We start from the raw sequence: 14,831 nt of genomic DNA on the forward strand, positions 1-14,831 counted from the left end.
TGCTGAAATCCTAGGCCATCTGGCCACTGACTATACATAAGCAAAGCAGCGATCTATAGCGGAGTCCAGTGCTCGGCTCTCATACAAAAGCTCCACCATTTGGTTACTCACAACATGTAGTTGTTCCCAGGAGCAGAGAGCCACCATTTTGTGAGCCGTCTGCTCTTACAACCCAACTGAGCAGGTGAACGACACAATCATCCCTAATACCTGGGGCGGACAAGTGGAGCAAGGTACTGCACTTTCTTGCTCTCTGGATGCTTTTAGAATGTGTAAGGCTAGGTTCACACTACCGAATTTCCACCTGCAATTCCACTTTGAAATTGTAGGCAGAAATTCCGCTTACTAAAATGTATTCTATGGTGAATGGGTTTCCGTTCACAAATTCACACTTCGGAATTTGTGAAGCTGAAATTGTGAACGGAAAATCCGCTTGAAAATTTCCGCCTGAAGAATGGCGTTGCTCATTCTTCAGGCAGAGATACTAAAGGAACACATTGCAGTCTATTGGAGAATGTTCTGCCCAGAGATTCCGTAGTGTGAACCTTTCCTAAGGGTTTATTCACTTGGCAGAATATCCACTTGTGGAATTCTGCTTTCGGAATTCCGACTCAAATTAAAGCCCATAGACGCAAGTGGAAATTCAGAAGTGTGAATGGGAGTGCAATATCCGATAGAAGTCTATGGGCTTTAATTTTAGGCGGAATTCCGCAAGTGGAAATTCTGCCATGTGAATAGACCCTAGGGGTTGGTCCACACTGTATTGCTTCCCCTGTTAGTCGTATCTGTCAACATCCCGCCAAAAAACGGGACTCGAACACACAACTGTTAACCGGAGCAGCAGACCCCATTCAATTTTATTTCCGGGCATATGCGCTATTTCAAAAGCACAAAAGCCCCCATCATGGGGGAGATTTATCAAAACCTGTCCAGAGGAAAAGTAGCTGAGTTGCCCATAGCAACCAATCAGATCGCTTCTTTCATTTTCACAAGTCTTTTCAAAAATGAAAGAAGCGATCTGATTGGTTGCTATGGGCAACTCAGCAACTTTTCCTCTGGACAGGTTTTGATAAATCTCACATAAATTAGCGGATATGTCCCAAACTGAGTCACTTGGGGTGACTCCGTTTTGCCATAGAAGTGAATGGGGTCAACTGCTTCTGTTAGCAGTATTGTCAGCAACCCCTTTTCGGCAGGATGCCGAAGGATACGATTAACGGGAGCAGGAACTCAGTGTGAACCTAGCCAAAGGGTAGGATCATACACACAGCGCTTCCGCAGCGTATTTGCAGATACACTGCCAGCAGTCACAGAGCCACGGCAGAGCAAGCTCCCTACTGCGGCCGCATAGCCCTGTGTGTCAGGGTGTGTCAAAACCTGTCAAGAGGAAAAGTTGCTGAGTTGCCCATAGCAACCAATCAGATTTCTTCTTTCCTTTTTTAAAAGGCCTCTGAAAAGTGAAAGAAGCGATCTGATTGGTTGCTGTGGGCAACTCAGCAACTTTTCCTGTGGACAGGTTTTGATAAATCTCCCCCACAGAGCTGCAGGGAGCAGCTGGAGGCACACTGGTTGGGAAACGCTGGCCTATCCTAAGGATAGAGCATCAATACATTTTTTCTGAAAACCCTCTTTAAATAATTGATTTAAAGAAGAAAAATAAATAAACATATTAATGGCCCAAATTTATCAAACTTTGTGAAAAGCTGGAGAGAAAAACTGGAGTGATTTTCCCATAACAACCAATCACAGCCCAGCTTTCACTTTACCAGAGCCCGTTAGCTGAGCTGTCATTGGTTGCGGTGGAAAAATTACTCCAGTTTTTCTTTCACACGGGGTTATAGTAAAAAAGGTTATAGTAGTCAGCAAACGGCAATGAACAGTTTTTTTTTTTAGTCTTCTATTTTTTTAACCATAAAACAAAACATAAATTATCCAAGTTTGGTATCATTGGAATTGTACTGACCCATTGAATAAAGTTAACATATCAGATTTATCATAATGTGAACTCTTAAAAATGGATTGCCCCACAAAATTGCGCAATTTCATATTTTTTTTCAATTTATCAGTACATGTAACTTTTTTCTGGTTCCGTAATACATTCAATGCTAAAATAAAGTGTTCAATGGAAAGTACAAAAAATAAGCCAGAATACAAGTTTGTCAGGGGAAAAATAAAAAAGTCATGGGTCTTAGAAGGTGAGGAGGAAGAAATCGTAAGCCACAAATCAAAATTGGAGGGGTTGTGAAGGGGTCTAAGTTTAAACTGGCCATACATGAACAGTGACACCTGGGAAGGGCAAAACTATATTTCTGGGAATATTCTAAGAATGTACTAAGAATATTCTTTCAAGAACAATAATTCATCATCGCAAGTTTTTTCATTCGACCAGAAACTGAAAGTTTCCAACACGGCCAACTTATTTTTGGATGAAAACAGTGTGTCATGGGTCATCATTTGTTGTTAAAGGGGTATTCCAGGAATTTTTTTATTTGACTATGCTACAGTGGCTGTAAATTTAGTATAATTCATAATATAGTGTCTGTACCTGTGTCGGTTTTCTCACAATTCTTCTGTGACTTTCACCCCAATATTTATTTTTAACAGCATACAAAATGACTGTTGTCTAGGATTTTTCCCAGGTAGCAATGCGGCCGAGACCTGACATCACTAGTCAGCTGACGACAGGGAGCCTATCTGCTTCAATGGGTGGAGCAATCGTTTGGTGGGAGAGAGATCAATCTGCAACTAATCCAACAGCTGTAGGCACCCTGATTGAAAACCACAGGTCTTTTGAATGGATGGAGCCCATTTATGTTTCAATGGGTGGGGTGGCAGTTGTGTGGGAGGGAGGAAAATTTAATTATGGGATTTGTAGGCAAAAAAAAAGAAAACTCAAAAAGGAAATACTAGTTCACAAAAAGCTAGCCACAGTGTTATGGTAATCTCACAACATAGCCATTTAGCCCCAAGACAAGCGCAGATCCTTCCTAAGCATGTCCATTACTGTCTGCCAGGTACGTACTAAAATCACCTTATGGTGGAGAACCCCCTTTAAGTTGCACCTGATCAAACCTGCTCTGATCGAGTTTAAAGGGGTACGTGCCCTTAGACATCTTATCCCCTATCCAAAGGATAAGATGTCTATGGGTGGAGTACCCCTTTAATCTCAGGTCTATGGCCACCTTTCCACTCTAAACACAGAAGATGGGATCTTGCTCCCCTATATCTCTATGGCACACCCTCAGAAGCAGCAGCGGCAGGGAGGACATTATAGAGCAGAAGAGAATAAGATATGTAACACAGTTACTTATTTTTGCTTGTACTATTGATTTCTGTAAAATTTTTTTGAAACAATCGTGACCATTTAAGTTACATTCATGACATTCCAAGAACATCAAGCCATAATGCCACTCTCTAGTGAAGTGGAACAATCAATATATGCTTGTGAGTATTTGCTCAGAGTACATTGCACAAGTGCACAGTATACAGCTGGTGCCATAGAATGAATTTCCCAGACAAACAAAAGGATGTTGAGAAACGGCACCTTAAGACGTCTCCTATGTAGCAACTCACACGCTCCTGTTATTTCTCAAGATACTGGTCACAAGATTTGTGTAAATAACATGGAGTTTATAGTAGATACGTTATATTTTTGTTTAGTTATAAAACTCCACATTAGAGATGAGCGAACTTACAGTATATTCGATTCGTCACGAACTTCTCGGCTCGGCGGTTGATGACTTTTCCTGCATAAATTAGTTCAGCTTTCAGGTGCTCCGGTGGGCTGGAAAAGGTGGATACAGTCCTAGGAGACTCTTTCTTAGGACTGTATCCACCTTTTCCAGCCCACCGGAGCACCGGAAAGCTGAACTAATTTATGCAGGAAAGGTCAGCAACCGCCGAGCTGAGAAGTTCGTGACGAATCGAATTTACTGTAAGTTCGCTCATCTCTACTCCACATGTGAGAGATACATTCATGGCCGTAAATGTTGGCACCCCTGAAATTTTTCAAGAAAATGAAGTACACCCCCGCCCTACGATGGCCCCGACATACCATAATTTCAACATGCCATGGCCTATGTTGGGGCCATCGCATAAACGGCTATCTGGCAGCGCAGACTGCTTCAGCTGCTGCCGGATAGCTGTTTATGGTGCCCTGCGTGGTCCGCTGACGATCACTTACCTGTCCCCGGGGCTCCGGCGCGTCCTTTTTCGGGATCCCCTGCATCGTCATCATCACGTCGCTGCGCACGCCGTCCCGTCATCCAATAGGAGCGGCGTGCATAGCGACGTGATGGCAGCGACGGAGAGCGAGGATGCCGGGGAAGCAGAGGCCTTGCCGGAGCGTCAGGGACACCCCGGGGACACGGCGACAGCGATGGAAGGCGACATCCAGGGCAGTGGTGACGAGCGGTGACGGTCCGGAGCGGTGGGGACAGGGGAGTACAACTTCCTATACCAGTGGTCTTCAACCTGCGGACCTCCAGATGTTGCAAAACTACAACTCCCAGCATGCCCGGACAGCCAACGGCTGTCCGGGCATGCTGGGTGTTGTAGTTTTGCAACATCTGGAGGTCCGCAGGTTGTAGACCACTGTCCTATACTTTACATTGCACGGATCCCTCAACATACAATGGTTTCAACAAACGATGGTCCATTTGGAACGGATTACCATTGTATGTTGAGGGACCACTGTATTTCTCACAGAAAAGGATTGCAGTAACACATGTTTTGTCCAGCCCTTTTTTGGAGTTTGGTGTGACATTATGTCCAATTAGTTTTTTTGGTTTAGTTCCAATACACACAAAAGGAATAAACATGTGTATAGCAAAACGTGCTACTGCAATCCTTTCCTGTGAGAAATACTTACATTTTCTTGAAAAATTTCAGGGGTGCCAACATTTACGGCCATGACTGTATATACACGTGAGACGCCCGGTAGTGTCAGATGAGGAACCAAAAACAACAACAACAACAGCGTCAGCCGGAATCATTGGCATGACAACTAGAATGGATGGACTCGTTTTTAGTCTGGGTGAGTGACCTTTAAGTGGTAACATTAAAGGAGCGAAAACTCAGAAATAGAAGCAATGTACTTGTTTCCAGCTGAAATATTCATTTGTAAACCGCATGAATTGGAAAGGTTTTGGGTGACATTATGTGGGCGGATGATCATGGGATGATTTTAAAGCCTTGATTCAGATACTTTGGTCTAACAGTCGGTGAACGTGAATATTATTTTGTAATCTTAAAGGGGTACTCTGCCCCTCCAAAGGATAGGGGATAAGATGTCTGATCATGGGGGGGCCCACCGCTGGGGACCCCCCGCGATCTTCCTACTGCACCTGTCATTTTTTTAGAGCGTCGGGTGCAGCGCTGGAGGCTCGGGACGTCGCGGTCATGCCCTGCTCGTGACGTGACGAGCGGGGAGTGACCATGTCGTGACGAGCCTACGCCCCGCATCGCCAATCCTCCAGCACAAAGCGAAGTTCGCTCCATGCACCGGATGTCTGGGGTGCCGCAGCCGAGATCGTGGGGGTCCCAACGGTGGGCCCCGATCAGACATCTTGTCTCCTATCCTTTGGATAGGGGATAAGATGTCTAGGGGTGAAGTACCCCTTTAATTGTAAATTTCAATGTTCTCTGCTTTGGAAATTTATTTTAGGTAAAAAAATAATAATAAGATGATCCCTTGGGAACTTGGCACTAATGTTCACAAGGAAGAAATAGTGGGGAATGTCCGTCGAGAAAATACGGGTGGACATTCTGCACATTGGCATGTTCCGCCGGTTCTAGGACCGTTTGGAAATGTGCTGCCTCAATAGATGGCAATGCATTTCCAAGCGGAATCAACAGAAACAATATACCTGTCCATTCTTTTTTGCAAAGGCCGAAATTGATATTTCCACGGAAGATGTTTCTGCTGCGGAAATTCCGGCGCGTGCACAATGCAGAAGACCCCAATTAAAAACAAGGGGACTCTGCTGCAGCGGCACTTCAGTGTTCAATTCTCTTGCAGTGCCACCACAGGAGAAACTAAGCATTGCAGGAGAAATGGGAGAGATGTTCTTTGTAAAATATTTTATTCGACAAAAGCTCTTTTTTTCTACTGTTATCAAACCCCCCCCTCTAAACTGCAAGACAAGCAATACAAGTTTATGGAGGGGGAGGAGGGAGCTCTGCCCACCAGCTCTGGGAGAATAGCAAATTATAGATGAAGCCTGCAGAGCTGAAAAATACCATATACAAATTATATAATGGCCAGAAATAGTGCTGCTCCTCGTGTACACCCACAGGGCAGCTTATTCTAAAAAGTTATCTGAAATAACAGGCAAGCTTTAAGCAAAACAATGCGTTTTATTTATTTTATTTAATGTATCTTATGTTATTTATTTATATAGCTTTTGGGGCATTTTATCATCTGTGAAATATAAAAAAAAAATATGAAAAATGTTTTTGTACATTGTGGCTGGTTCACATTAATATCATCGTCATCCTTATTCTGTATTTAAAGCTTGGACCACAGGGAAAGGGTTAACCGGTGTCTTCATTACCAAGTCCTGTAAATGAGATGCTGATTGGAGCAGGAAGCTTCATAAGGTTCATGTATATTATTAGCCGGATATTCATGAATAGAAGAAGTTCATTAAAATGTATTAATTAATTATTATTATTTTTATATTTTTGCAATTGCAATTTTACTGCTGTATTTTTTTCCCAAAGGTCATCTTCTCATGGCCTAGTTTGCATTCTATGTTACTTGTAAAATATATAGGGTAAAATATATAGGGTATGGCTATAACTAGCGAAGATCTTATTTAGAGAATAACAGGAAAACCTTGCTTTTGGCCTAGGTGCCCACTATGTGTTGTGTAGTGTGGCAGTCGAGCTGTTGGGGGACTACTGGTCCCAGCATACCAGGACAGTCTGCATCTGCTTTTTTTTTCTTTCAATTTTTTCATAGAGAGCTTTAAAGGTAGTTTTTGGCTGTCCGGGCATGCTGGAAGTTGTAGTTTTGCAACAGCTGGAGGCACACTATTTGGAAAACATTGTTTTAAGGCATACTGAGACACACACAGCAACTGTATATTCCACACTGTTCCTTAAAGGTCAATCCATGCTTCCTTCTCATCACTGACCCCTCTTAAAGCTCCGGCAGCTATCCCTTGTGCAATAAGCAGTGTAATCCCCCTTCCCTTTAGCTTGTTAGCAGCAACGACAGTAGCAGTAATTCAGTGCTAAATGTAAACACACTGGGCTAGGAGATAGCTGGTTACAACATGGACAGTCCATAGAGAGGTGTAGAAGTCTGCAGTGGTGCAATAATCTGGTATTATTAGACATATAGCATAAATGACCAAGAAGAAAAAAATAGTTCTTTTTTTCCCCTCACATAGCCCATTGCAAACCCTGTGCAGCAGGAACACCTTTTCCCTCCACACTCCAGGGAGGTTTATCAAAACCTGTCCAGAGGAAAAGTTGCTGAGTTGCCCATAGCAACCAATCAGCTTGCGTCTTTCATTTTTGAAAAGGCCTCTAAAAAATTAAAGAAGTGATCTGATTGTTTGCTATGGGCGACTGGACAACTTTTCCTCTGCACAGGTTTTGATAAATCTCCCCCACCATCTTTAGTGCGGTACCCCTCGTGACGTCACGGCCCGCCCCCGTCAATACAAGTCTATGGGGGGGGGGGGGGGGGGCGTGGCGGTCGTCATGCCACCTGCCATAGACTTGCATTAAGGGGACAGGCCGTGATGTCATGAGGGGCGGAGCCATGATGTCACACTGCTCCGGCCCCTGTATCGCACGTCATTACGCACAGAGCGAACTCGCTCTGTGCAGTAATGATGGCGGGGTGCCGCAGCAGCGATCTCCGGGGTCCCCAGGGGATAGGGGATAAGATGCCAGGGGCGGAGTACCCCTTTAAAGGAGTTCTCTGGGATAAGAAAACGTATCCCCTATCCTGAGGGGATACGTTTCAGATTGTGGGGGGTCCGACCTGTACGGGGCCCCTGTACAGGTTGGACCTCCTGTACGGGGCCCCTGTAGTCTGCATGATGCGGAAGCCAACACACCCCCTCAATACATCTCTATGGGGGAGCCAGAGCACTGCATTTGGCAGCCTCCGCCTGTACCATAGAAATGTATTGAGGGGGCATGTTGGCCACCATGTCATGCGCTATTTCGGCAAAGAGCAGAGATCGCGAGATCGCGGGGGGGCCCCAGTGGTCGGACCTCCCGCGATCTGAAACTTATCCCCTATCCATAAGATAGAGGATACGTTTTTTTTAATCCCGGAGTACTCCTTTAACTAATAATGCAATGTGTTGTCAGTTTAACAACTATATACGAAGTGACAGATGAACTTCAAAGGGGTAAAAGAAAAGCTGGGCTGTTTGTCAGTAGTACACACAGGACTTAATTTCCCTTATTTCTTTTGCCAAATAAAAACACATGCTCCTCTCTGCTATGCAGTGACATAGTGCTGGAGAAAGTGCACTCGACTGAACTGGCTGAACTGACTCTGTCCTGGGGGATGATGTAAGTATAGCACTATAGATGGTGTGATGAAGGGGAAGGAGTTATTGCTGAACAGGGTTTACAAGGTCTTATGTAAGAAGAAAGGAAAGAAACAGCAGCGACACAACAGGGAAAAGGTTACACTAAGCACTGAACTACTGCTACTGTTGCTGCTGACAAGCCAAAGGGAGGAAGAGAGTACACTGCTCTTTGCACAATGGATAACTGCCTGAGCTTTATATGTCAGTGATGAGAAAGAAGGATTTATTTACCTTTAAGGAACAGTGTGGATCATCTTCAGCAGACAGACTGCCTCAGCTTGGAGGTTCCATGCTATCTCCTGCACATAGCACATGCTTAGCCCCTCCCCCACTTCCTGTAAGGTGTCTTGGTCTGTCTGTAACAAGGAACGGATTTCCCCAGGCAGCATACAGCAAATGGCAGAGAAGTGAGGCACCTTATGGCCAAGGCTTTAGAGCTGATGTTCTTAGGCAAAAAGTCATTTATATTGGAGGGAATGTTTGAAATCACAATTTAAGGTCTCTTCTGGTGTCAACCATTGCTGGGTCCTAGTGTCACCATAATCTTTGTACATGTTTTCTGTTACAGATGGCCTCTGCCACTGATCCAAGATTTGGACATCGAGATGCTTCGGACCAGAACTTTGACTATATGTTCAAACTGCTGATCATCGGGAATAGCAGCGTGGGGAAAACCTCCTTTCTGTTCCGATACGCGGATGACACCTTCACATCTGCTTTCGTCAGCACTGTGGGAATTGACTTCAAGGTTAAGACCGTGTATCGAAATGATAAGAGAGTGAAGCTACAGATCTGGGTGAGTGGAGGATTTCTATGCTAGTTAAGTGTAATGGACATGAAGAGGTTATACATAGTCATAAGGAACTGCAATGTTAAAGGGGTATTCCAGGAAAAAACTTTTTTTTATATATATATCAACTGGCACAAGAAAGTTAAACAGATTTGTAAATTACTTCTATTAAAAAATCTTAATCCTTTCAGTACTTATGAGCTTCTGAAGTTAAGGTTGTTCTTTTCTGTCTAAGTGCTCTATGATGACACGTGTCTCGGGAAACGCCCAGTTTAGAAGAGGTTTGCTATGGGGATTTGCTTCTAAACTGGGCGTTTCCCGAGACACGTGTCATCAGAGAGGACTTAGACCGAAAAGAACAACCTTAACTTCAGAAGCTGATAAATACTGAAAGGATTAAGATTTTTTAATAGAAGTAATTTACAAATCTGTTTAACTTTTAGGAGCCAGTTGAGATATATATAAGTTTTTTCCTGGATAACCCCTTTAAGCAATGTATTTTAGAATCTTTGTCCAAATAGGAATTTGGGAGGAATCTGTTTATGGTGGATTGTTTAAATACTGAGAATCTGCAACAAAGTATAAGCCTATAATACATTTGGATGAGGTTTGAAAATAAGCTACCTCTGAAGCATAAATTGTAAAAAATCAGGTTTTGCTAAAGGCCACACCTTATTCCAGGCCTACTTCATGCCAAGCTTCACCCGCGAGTAATGCATGAAGTAGAATTTAAAACAGCCCCAAGAGTTTGCGCCTAGTTCAGACAATGATATATTCCCCCCTGAATTTCTGCTGAGCCATGGCCAAGCAAAAAACAAATAGACCTAATCTTAAAGATAAAAATCAAAAGGACACGGAAGGCTCCCTGTGTGGAATCGAAGTGGAGGTTATCGGGTAGAAAACTCGCTCACCTGACTCAGTACAGAGCGTGAAAACAATGAAGACAAGGAAGAGAGAGGAAACGGAAGATGGATTGCGCCGTCACTGACGGAGGTAGGATGAATCCAAGATTTTATTACACACTAATTTATTTTGATATTAAGTGCACGCAACGCGTTTCAAAACCCATCTGTTTTTTTCATCAGGCGTATACGCCTGATGAAAAAAACAGATGGGCTTTGAAACGCGTTCCGTGCACTTTATATCCAAATAAATTAGTGTGTGAAATAAAATCTTGGATTCATCCTACCTCCGTCAGTGACAGCACGATCCAGCTTCCGTTTCCTCTCTCTCTTTCTTGTCTAATCTTAAAGAGGCACTCTGGGAAGGTGTTTTCTTATTCAGAGTGCATTTTTTTTTTTGAGAAAAAATGCCATGAGGCAAACGTGATTTGACTCTATAATCAGAGTTGAGGTGTTTTATGAAGATTTAAAGGGGTACTCCGCTGGAAAACATATATATATATATATATATATATATATATATATATATATATATATATATATATTTATATAGCATAGAACAAAAGGGATGACCGCAGCACTCCATGAGTTAAAAAAGAAAATATATATAATGTGTTTTTTTGTTTTTTTTTTTAAATCAACTGGAGCCAGAAAGTTAAACAGATGTGTAAACTACTTCTATTTAAATATCTTAATCCTTCCAGTACATATCAGCTGTTGTATCCTCCGCAGGAAGTTCTTTTCTTTTTGAATTTCCTTTCTGTCTGACCACAATGCTCTCTGCTGACACCTCTGTTCATGTCAGGAACTGTCCAGAGCAGGAGAGGTTTGCTATGGGGATTTGCTCCTACTCTGGGCAGTTCCTAAAATGGACAGAGGTGTCAGCAGAGAGCACTGTGTGTCAGACAGAAAGGAAATTCGAAAAGAACTTCCTCTGAAGCATACAGCAGCTGATAAGTACTGGAAAGGTGAGGATTTTTAAATAGAAGTAATTTACAAATAAAATGTTTTCCAGTGGAGTACCCCTTTAAAGTCTGTTAAAGAAGAAGTTTAAGATCGCGGGGCGTCGATAGGGGATGAGATGTTCTGCAGCGGAGTACCTGTTAAACAGGTAATAAATACCCACTGAAGAAACTATTGAATATGTTGTATCCTAAAATAGCTCATAACAATTCGGATTCTGCTTCAGCCCTAATGAGTGCATTTTAATTTATGCGCATAAGTATCTCAAGTAATCTTAAGGTCACACAGATGCTGACCTCTGGCCTCCTGTGTGGGGGTGGCTGCTGTACCATTCATAGTCCTCATTGTCTAGACGTGATTAGCTGCGGCTTGTGAGATGATTCCTGGGGATGATCTGGACCGCGCTGCGGAGCTCTCAATGGCAATTATAGGTTCATCACTCTGTAGCTTTTATTTTTGACTCACGCATTGAGTTTAGACAAGATAATTTGCTTTGCTTGCTTTGATTTTCAGGAGCCGAACATGGGTCTGTATAATGCTCAAAATATCCATTGATGCACCATGTCTTCAGTGTTAAAGGAGAGATATCCAGCCAAAAATGGTAAAAATGAAAAATGAAATAAGATATATCTTTATATGCTCAATATGACTCCACAAGGCATGCCAGCTGATTTGTTTTAAAATCGGACTTCCATAGCCCCATAAAAAGCCTTTGAAAATCCATCTGATTGTGGCAAAAAACTACACAAACCATGAGCCTCTGCTGCTTGCTTCCTGTGTGAGCTGCAGGGAGGGGCTGCCTTCAGAGAGTCAGCAGTGAATATAGATGAGGGAGGTGTGTGTGCCTCAGCCAATCAGGGACGATCACACACGGCACACTGAAGCTCTGCTCTCTAAAACTGAGGAGAAAATAGTGGGACAGGTAGTCTATTTGATAATCCTGTCTGGAGGAAAAGCTGAGAGAAACAGGTTATGTGCTCAGCGAAGGTTACAACTTTACATAACATAACATGTGCAGCTATATAAAGGTAATTTTATTTGGCTGAAGTTCTCCTTTAAGAAAATTTACTCTAAAAACTCGTACCTGGTGATGTTATGTCTTAAGTGGTTAAAATTGTAGGGCAGTGTTTTCTAAACTGTGGCCCTCCAATTGTTGGGAAACTACAATCTCCATCCAGCAGCTGTCCGGGCATGTCCCTCTCGATTTGTGACAAGTGTCTTGAAAGTCTGCTTGTATTTAAACATAAAATGCTACCAATATCTCTCTTTCTCCTGTTTTCAGGATGGAGTTCTCTTTTAACTTAGTGGTATATTAAAGGGATATAAAAGGGAGTGGTTTTCATAAGCCAAAAGTAGGATTTAACTTCTAGCTTCACTTGGTAGTGGCCTATCTACAATAGAGGCAGGTCATACGTGGTCATAAGTGGTATTGGACAAAGTAGTGGGAAAATAGTGGTGTTTAGTTCCATAAATTGATATGCAAAGTGCGCCCCCAGCGGCGAGTGTATGTAGCCAGAATTACTTATACATAAATATGTATCTATTTATTTATTTATTTAATCCCAAAATCTAGCATGGGTTCAGACACCTGAACATGCTATAAGGCCACGCTTTGGGAAATTAGTTTTAATATGTCTAAATTGTAGGATCTTGCTTTTAAAATTCCTTCTAGCACTTTCCATTTGCTGTTCATTTGTATTCACCAAGAAGACATATTCAGCAGGAAAATGAAGTGCTTTCTAATAATCCTATTTCTGCTTTCATGTCATATTTATAGTGCAGCCATTAGTCTTCTAAGTATTCATTACTTGTTACACGAGCGGTGACCTGACTAGAGGGCTGAAAGTACAGAATGGTTAGCATTTCAGGACATTTTGTTGTGGCCAGTGGCCATAAGGATCTTAGTCTGTATGTATCTCTAGTTTGAAGGGACCCTTTCATCACTTTCATGCTGCCTGAACGACAAGTCATCAGGGTGGTCCTGGCTTCTCCCTTCCCCACCCACTTTGTGTACCCAAACATGAAGAGATCTATCAATCAAGGCTCGGCGGGTCAGGCAGAAGCCACTGTGGAAATCTAGGGAACGTGTTATGTGGGTAAATTATGGGTCCTCCCTAATGTGTCACATGGTGTGAAGACCAACAATGTTCGTAGACCTCACAATGTCCTTTTTAAAATAAAGCTTTTCCCCTTACACAAAGCCCTGCAAATCTGTGATGCACTAGCTTGCTGGCCTGTTGTCTTGCGCTAACGGGACACGGATTCTGATGGAACCATGGGAAGAGAAACTGCAGAACTTAAAGGGGTACTCCTCCCCTAGACATCTTATCCCCTAGCCTTTGGATGTCTGATCACGGGGGGTATGGGGCATGGGGGGGGGGGGTCAGGCCGCTGGGAACCCCAACCCCCCCCCCCCCTCTGCTTTCTCTGGCCCTGCACCCCAGTAATCCACATGCACGGAGCAAACTCTGCTCCATGATGGGTTAAGCTGTCACACCTGCTCCATATATCTCTAGCACAGCCAGCGTTCTGAACATAAATATTTAGAACGCCAGGGTGCTGGCCCGGAGATTGTGTGGTGGGGGTCCCAGCAGCCAGATTGCCCCCCCTCCCCCCCCCCCCCCTGTGATCAGACATCTTATCCCCCTATCCCTTAGATAAGTTTTAAGATGTCTAAGGGCGGAATACCCCTTTAACTTGGCATTTTTCATTTTTATTCATAAAAGGTGCATAACAACATGACAGAGCAGGGAATGATACAGATGGCAGGGGCATTCGGAACAATCATTTCATGTGTTCTGGCAGAGGATCGGCAAGAGGAAGTGCGTCCTCATGCACGTAATGGCTGTCCCCAACACCCCTGCCATCAGAAGTGCATCATCACACAGCAAATGGCTGTCCCGAATGCAATGGCTCCGATGGACCGTCAGCAAGAGGAAGTGCATCATCACACACGAAACAGCCGTCCTGAACAACCCTGCCATCAGTACCATCCCCTGCTCTGAGTAGTTGTTATTAGGGATGCATCGAAAATTCGGCCGCCTAAAATTATCTGTTGAAAATGTCCTTTCCACCTAAGGGAATTTCCCACAGATAATTTTGGTGGGCATATATTAATGTAGGAGTGTGGCTTGGAACTAATTTAGGCAAGTCCGGTAAGAAGCGTATTTGGCGCCAAGTTCCAGCAAGATCACCACATCTTCCCCAGGATCGGCACATCTGAATCAGGGCCAGTACGTAAAGCTTGCTGCATTTTTCCCACATTGTCCGGGGCCGGTTTAGTGACTGGGCTCAGCCAATCATTGGATGCAGGTGATTGGCCAAGTGGGCCATCACTGTCTAGACAAGTGTGCCTCGGAAGGTGGGGGCTGGAGCACTCCGCTGGAAAAGCTGGGGTTCCGTTCAGGAAATTTCAACGAGGGGGGGGGGGGGGGGGGGGGAATTGGTGTTGGAGTAAAGACAGCTTCTGCATCTATAGGCCAGGAGCTGCTATATGTGACTAGATTGCTTCGCACTTTCTCCTGATATGGGGCCTATTTCAGGCCAGAAAGGCATTGTTATGGGCTCAAATACATCATTATTAGAAGATCAAGCGTTTGTCTTTCTGGTTATACC

The 14,831-nt window shown here is 43.6% G+C and overlaps 1 protein-coding gene across 2 annotated transcripts in view; it reads left to right on the top strand.

Moving 5' to 3' along the window:
- RAB3B (RAB3B, member RAS oncogene family) overlaps positions 1-14,831 on the top strand; it is an 82,447-nt gene that overhangs the window by 10,658 nt on the left and 56,958 nt on the right. The window contains exons 1-2 of one of the 2 annotated variants that reach the window (XM_056532249.1): positions 1,094-1,252; positions 9,130-9,357. In XM_056532249.1, the coding sequence (XP_056388224.1) occupies positions 1,145-1,252; positions 9,130-9,357 (336 nt within the window). In that variant the 5' untranslated portion in view covers positions 1,094-1,144. Of the gene's footprint in view, positions 1-1,093; positions 1,253-9,129; positions 9,358-14,831 lie in introns of those variants that run through there. The other variant, XM_056532251.1, reaches the window with a different exon arrangement.

The sequence above is a fragment of the Hyla sarda genome, chromosome 7 (assembly GCF_029499605.1).
Source record: "Hyla sarda isolate aHylSar1 chromosome 7, aHylSar1.hap1, whole genome shotgun sequence".
Lineage (NCBI taxonomy): Eukaryota > Metazoa > Chordata > Amphibia > Anura > Hylidae > Hyla > Hyla sarda.